The sequence below is a fragment of the Thermochaetoides thermophila genome, assembly GCF_000221225.1.
Source record: "Thermochaetoides thermophila DSM 1495 unplaced genomic scaffold scf7180000011815, whole genome shotgun sequence".
NCBI lineage: Eukaryota > Fungi > Ascomycota > Sordariomycetes > Sordariales > Chaetomiaceae > Thermochaetoides > Thermochaetoides thermophila.
Window position 1 is genome coordinate 1,627,204 of NW_006383031.1, and position 6,821 is coordinate 1,634,024.

At 55.1% G+C, this 6,821-nt stretch overlaps 1 protein-coding gene across 1 annotated transcript; it reads right to left on the minus strand.

Moving 5' to 3' along the window:
- Positions 1-1,063: 1,063 nt before the first annotated feature.
- On the minus strand, positions 1,064-4,219 carry CTHT_0020560 (uncharacterized protein; the record flags this gene model as incomplete). The annotated part of the gene is made up of 1 exon (XM_006692468.1): positions 1,064-4,219. One exon carries the CDS (start codon positions 4,217-4,219, stop codon positions 1,064-1,066), a length of 3,156 nt encoding a protein of 1,051 aa, XP_006692531.1.
- Positions 4,220-6,821: the final 2,602 nt, after the last annotated feature.

Genomic DNA, 6,821 nt, shown 5'->3' on the forward strand with positions numbered 1-6,821 from the left:
TTACAGCACTGCTGTAAGCTGCAGAAGGGCGCACCGGATTTGCGTGATAGGCAGGCTGGTGACAAAGATGGGGCTGATGGATCACCGACGTGAGGGTGGAAAAGGGAAAAAAAAAAAAAAAAAACTAGTGCGTAATGCAAATTGATTGCCCTTGCCCTGGCTTGGACCTGAATAGGAATCTCGACACCAGCAGGGGCTACAGCAGCCGCTCATCACTCGCAGCTTCTGGATTTGGACAGGCTCTATGGAGGAGTGATGGAGGGGTTCAAACACGGAGAGGAAGGAGGGGTCGCGCTGTTGCGTGGTGGACGGGGCTGGGTGGGGTAACGGATGGGAGTCCAAGCGGATAATGGCGGGACCTGAGAAATATCTGGGGGCATCGTCGACAGTAAAATAAACAGTAATATGCAGTAATACGCGGGAGAGTCTGAGCGGAAAATGGAAGTCAAGTCTGCTATTGACGATGCGAAAAAACAATGCGTTACTTACTTAAGCCAACAATAAAAAAAAAATTAATAGACTGAAGGATACGGGACTAGAATTGCCTCGAATGGCCCTCCGCTGACCTCATCAAGCACTTCAAGCCTCTTGAAACAACCAACGCTGAGCGCAAGAAACCCGCCAACTACCTACCACCTACCTAACCAAGGAATCAATGATGTCATGACAATTCCAACAAAAGAAAACAGACAACTAACTAACAGCATCCATCAAGTCACCTTAGACCCGAGAATCCGGATGCTTCTGCCAAGACCAAACGCCCCACCTATGTGCAAAAAATAATTGAGAAGCTCAACAACGAATATGCCCCTCATCGAGACTCGACAGAGTCAAGTCAAGTCAACCACAGCAATCAAGTAGCCAGAGAGGTATTCTCTCATGCAAACCCAGCCATGTTCAACAAATCCGCCCGGTACCATGCAATCTTTCCTCCCGTGTGTGTGTGATGAAAAGAAATGCCCAAATACCCGTAGCCATATGCAACCAGTCCACCCATCCGCCCATCCCACAGGGAAAAAAAAAAAAAAAAAAAAACAAAGACTTATCCTCCCATACCTGTCTCTCACGGTGTTGCTGTTGCTTCTTCCTGAGCTTCCCTCTCAACCTCCTCAGCAACTTTATCCCACCAAACCCCATGCGCATCCCGATCGACAGCCGACACCCGTCCCATCATATCCACCATATCCCGGACCTTATCCACGAACTCAGCCAAGCCCAGCGATGCGAGCCGCTCGCCCGCCGTGCTGGTCGCCTTGACCTTTTCCGTGGCCGACGCCGCGCCCAGTCGTGCAAGCATATGACTCCTCAACCGGCCGAGTAAGAGTCTCAAAACCGGCTCTCGGGGGTCGGAACCACCAATACCCTGAGACGATGATGATGTCGAAGGAGGGGAGGCCACCTCCTTCCCCGCAGCGAGGAACTTCCCGACCAAGCCGCGCAACTGCATCTTCGTAGCAGACGGCATGGACCTACCTGCCTCGAGCGCAGCCATGATCCCCTCGACGGCAACCTCGGCCGTCATCTTACCCGGCTGGTCGTCGCACCGTTCGAGGATAGCCATGATCCGCGCCGCCTCGGCCTTCCATGGCGCGCGGACGTCACGCTTGAGAAGGTTCTTGCATTGCAGCAGGATTGCTGCCGTGGTGACGACATGGCGAGTGAGCTTCCCTGCTTCGAGGACGCGCTTGTAGTCGAGCAGTAACATCTCGGGGACATCTTCCCGGGCGACGGGGGAGACTTGGGTGAAGAGGTCGACGAGCAGCTGTGCGTAAATCCGGTTTGCCGTGGGCCGCGAGCCGGGATGGTTCACGCCTTCTGGGTCGCGCCGCGTGGTCTCGGCAAAAAGCTTCTTGCGCGCGAGACGCCATGCCCTTGTTGCGGCTGACAACGTAACCCGACCGGCCTCAAGATCAGCCGCGAAGGCACGCATTTCGTAAGCTGGGGCCTGCTCGATGAGTTTGGGTGCGGCGAGTGAGAGGAGGTAGTTTGCGTAGTCGCTGAGCATGACGTCGACGAAGCCATTAAGAGCTTCAAGGCGGTCGACGTAGCTGCCCTGGCTGAGCTTTTGTTCGACCAGCTTCTTGACCTCTTCGTCGCGAACGGGCGCACAGAGTTTCGGAAGAAGGGCGCCCATAGTCTGGAAGAAGCGCTCATACGAAAAGCTGCCCATAGCGAACTGGCGCTGGGCAATTTCCGTGTCGAGCAGCTCCCCAATCATTGTATGCATGGAGTTGCCCGGCCTGACCAGACGTTGCAGCTTCTCCCGAATCATGTCGGCGACACGGAGAAGAAGGAAAAAATGAGCCGTCTGATCGCCTGACTGCATCGTCGCCCGCATCCCCTGGAACAGCGGCGCGAGCATGTGCTCCTGTTGCTGATGGTACTCGTGTGGCTCAGTCCGGAACTCCTTGTTGAGGGCAAGCTCATGGACGACGATCCGGTTGTCCGGCAGCAAACTCTTCCCCGTAGGAATGACAATGCTGACCTTGAAGGGCTCGCGATGCCGATTGGGAGTCGCCGGGGGCGTCAGGGTCTGAGTCGGTTGCTGTTGCCGGCTAGACTCGGGGTGAGGGTGAGTCTCCTCGACTCCGAGCACTCCCATGGCAGTCTCCGTGACGGCTTGCTCTGCAACACGCGGCTTCGTATCGCCGACGGGCTTCTTCGCCCTCGCCTTGCGGGCCTTGCGCACGGCATCTGCCACCATCTTCTTGCCCCTTTCTGCGCCAGCAAGCTTCTTGATTCGCACCAATAAGAGCAGCTGGTTGTTTCGAATACTCTCCTTGTAAAGTTGGTCGACCTCGCCATCTGTGGTATCCTTGACAGACTCCCAGATAGCGTCCAACTCGACGAACTGCATCACCATTAGCTCAACCAAGGAGGTAGAATCTCTCGCTTTCCACGCGATCAAGGCGTTGTAGAAGGTAGCGTAGACTTCGGGAAACGAGGCCTGCAGCCTCGGCGGCGGCGTGTAGCTGTTGAATGGAGTCAAGCGACCCAGGATATTCTCGAACAACACCAGCAAGTCCCTGGCCTTACCCACAAGCTCTTGCGATTGCGGGTTGGCCAAGCTATCCTTGGGCAGAGGGTGCGCCACAGGCGGACTGTCATCCTCCGGGTCATCCTTTTCCTCCTTGTTGCTAAGAACCTGGGCTGGGTGACCCAAGATCAAGAAGGCACTGAGGAAGGACCTGACAGCGGCCATCTCCTCGACAGACCCCGGCGCGCCCTCGTTGAGGCCACAAATCCGAAGCACCCGGGCTGTGAGCATCAGCACGCTCTCCTGCGAGAGCAGCACCGTGACCTGCTCAAACGAAGTCTCCCGGACCGCATCAAGCGACAGGCCCAGCGCCGCAAACTCCGCGACAGTCCGCTTCCGCTGCCTAGCCCGCCAATACCACTGGATCTTGCTAGCGGCGACCTCTGGCGTCATGGGCTTCCTCCTCTCAGGAGCCTTGACCTCCTCCCCCTTAACCTCCGGCGTAGGCTCAACGGACGCGGGCTTTCTCGAGCCGAGACTATGCCCACGCTCCCTCCCCTTTGCCCTCGCATTCCGCAACTCCTCCCTCCTCCTCTCGGCCTCGGCCAGCCTCTCCTCCATCTGCATACGCAACTTCCTCATCTCCTGCTCCCTCTTCTCCTTCATACTCTCCGCGATCGCCTTGGCGCGCCGCACTTCCTCTGCGCAAGCGGCAGCGATCTCGGCCAGGTTGCGCTCGCGGGCCTGGGCCGCAGCCAGTGCGCGCTCTTCGCTCAGGGCGTTGTTGCGAGCGGCTGCTTTGGCCAGCGCGGCGCGCAACCGCACCTTCTCTGCGTGCGCGGCTCGGTCGGCCAGCCGCGCCTTGCGATCTTCGAGAATCGCGACGCGACGCAGGTGCTGTGCGACATACTTGGATTGGGGGCCCGAGATGCGGCCGTGGCCGTGGGAGGAACGAGATGAGATGCTATTGCGGCGGGACGAGGCTGCGCTGCTGCGTCGGGACTGGCTGGTTGGATGGTAAATGAGGCGTGCGGCGATCCGCGGCGGCGGGGGATGTACTCGGGGCTTCTCTGCCTCGACGTCGGAGAGTTCGATGTCCATGTCGTCGGCAGGCGGCGGCGGCGGCAACGAGAGCGAGTCGTCGGGAGAAAGATCAATTGACTCGGTGTTGTCGGGCATGGGATTTGGGTCCTGCATTTCTCCGACTGCATCAGAGGGCTCGAGCGACGATCGCCGCATCATGGTGGGCGGTGCCCGCTTCGTGGGGTCGAGCAGAGGAAGATTGCGTCGGGGAGGGTCAAAGCCGCGTGACTGTTGGGAAGTGGGGCCAGCTTTGTGGTTGTTTTTCAATGTCGCGGGCTTAAGACTCGGAGATTCAGAGGGAAACGGGAGAGATGGGGATTCTTAATGGGAAAGGTGCGAACAAGACAAAGATGCGAGGCCCGCTTGGATTTTTTTAAAAAAAAAACAAAAAAACCTCAGGATACAGTCGACTGGGTGAGGGCGAATGGACAAAGGGTAGTCTTGTCCTGAGTTGCAGGTGGGCGTGGTTAGGGGAAAAAGAATGTAATTTTTTCCAACAAAAAGTCCTGGGAGAAGAAAATGATGATGAGACACAGAAGAATAGAGAATCGCTAGGAAGCTCGAAGCATTTCGACGCCAGAAAAATCTAGCGTCAGCAAGCTCCTTTTTAGCTGATGAAGAGCACACTCTCAACACGTCAGCAAGGCGAAGAGTCCGGAGACAGAGCGCGCGAGATTGGCAATGCATTACTATGAGTGGAAAGGCTGGGAATCCTTGTGTGATGACGCAGCGGCTGTCCTGTTGGTGAAGGAAAGCTTGGGTCGGCTTGGGCCGTGCTGCAGTTCCAGGCTGCCACTACGGCAGGCAGGTCACAAGCGAGGGAACGACAGAAGCAACGGTGCGTCTCGACCCCAAGGCCGGAAGGTGGGGCAGAGACCCTGCCAAGGCACGGCCATCCCTGAGAGCAAATCCCTGTTATCGCGCTAACGTGTTAGGGCCACAGTTGAGAGCTAATCTTGCTAAGATCGCATCATCCTTAGCCGGAATGGCCCAAGGTTCCGAATCGGAGCGGACCTTGGGTGCTTGACGTTGAGTGGCACGGCTTATTCCCAGTCCGCCATCAGAACCCGTGTGTTCGGGAGGTATAATAGGTACGCGTGCAGTCCTACCTGGCCTGTGATAAATGTATGCAATGGCCGATCATGCAAAATATTCCTTTCTGCGGCTGAAAAATTCGTGCATAACGGAGGTCACCGACTGGGCTTAGCGTGTCCGCGTGGTTGCGTCTGTGGTGAACCTCCTGTGTACGCCAAGGCAACTTCGCTATATAAGTCTACCTGCGGCCCTTGAACAGTAGGAAGAATTACCTGTCCGATACCTCAGGCAAATGAAGCTAATTCTGGATCCAACGGCCGCGTGTGTATTGTTTGGATTAACCGCAGTTTCTGAGCTATATCGGTATCGGTTGTGGCGCCTGTCGGAGCTCGCAATCGCCACGACCATCTCGACCTGACCTACAAATAGTTCATCTCGTCCGGCTAGTTAGCTAGGTTCAATTAGGCTTGGCGCCCCGCGTCCTGAAGCAGTGTTGACTCTGCCGTTAGCAGGCAGGATACCAGAGCCACCTAGCTCTTTCGTAAGTCTCCAACCTATGCACCTGAGCGGCCTTCATCTGTTCACATGATGCTCTTTCCTGGCTACCGTTACAACATCGAGGTTTAGAGCCTATAGGTAACATGAGTTACAACGCCCGCCTACAGTTTTACTGAAATTCCTCACACTCTTTTCGGGCTGGGTGGCCACAGTTCCCATGCCCAAGGTCCAAGAGTAGCACCAAACTTGTCTAACTCGTCTTACAGTACGAGAAAGCCTCTCTAGTGTCACAAGCTGTCGTTAGCTACGATAAACGCCCATGTATCTCACAACCGCTTGCTTACCACTTATAAGTGTCTAATAAGCAATGTAGTTTACTGCAGACCTGCAACCTCACGGCTAGTCGCTAGATATCAATATGTCGGCTCTTCCACATTGATATCTTTGATCACCGTGGTATGACCGCTCAGATTCTCTATAAATGCTGTGAGGATTGTCCACGCTGAGCCTCGACCAACGGCCATTTCTCTGACACAAGAGTTATACGGCCTTTCGGAGGGCCTGGCGAGTAGCCTTGTGGTTGATATCGGGCGGCAGGCCAAGCCAACGAAATAAGGCTATGTATGGGGTGTGCAGCTCCAGTGCCGCGTCGATGCGCTATCACGAATCAAAGCACAAGAAACTCTGCCGCGGGAGTGAAGTATGCTGAGCGTATGACTCAGCCTTACTCCCGTATTGTCATTATGTCAGGTCGTTTGGGTATGTATCACTCGTTTGAACGCCTTCTCCTGGTTGTTTCGTCCCCATAGGCCATCTTACATTTTGTTCGCGTGGGAGTTAAGAATTTGACTTGTCTTGTTTCATATTAGATTTCCTCTTTACCACCGCTCTTACTATACGAGCGAGCTGTCTATATGACTCTTTTTCCTTGATCTCCTTTCCATCGTGCCTGCTTTCTCCATTGTTGAGAGCACATCCAACTAGAACAGAGCCAGCTTTCGAAGTCCTTCAACCTAGGGAAAGAGTTACAACTCCACAAATCCTCGTGCTTTGACTAGATACCAGAACATAATGCTCACGGATTGAAGGAGAAAAATAACTCAAAGAGCTCCAATTCTCTAAAACGTCCTGCTGTGGTGACCTAAGCGGTACTGGTTGAACAGAAGATATTGGTGTTATCTGAGTCGATACTGGCGCCCTTGCTCTCGATAACAGCAGCCCTCCCACC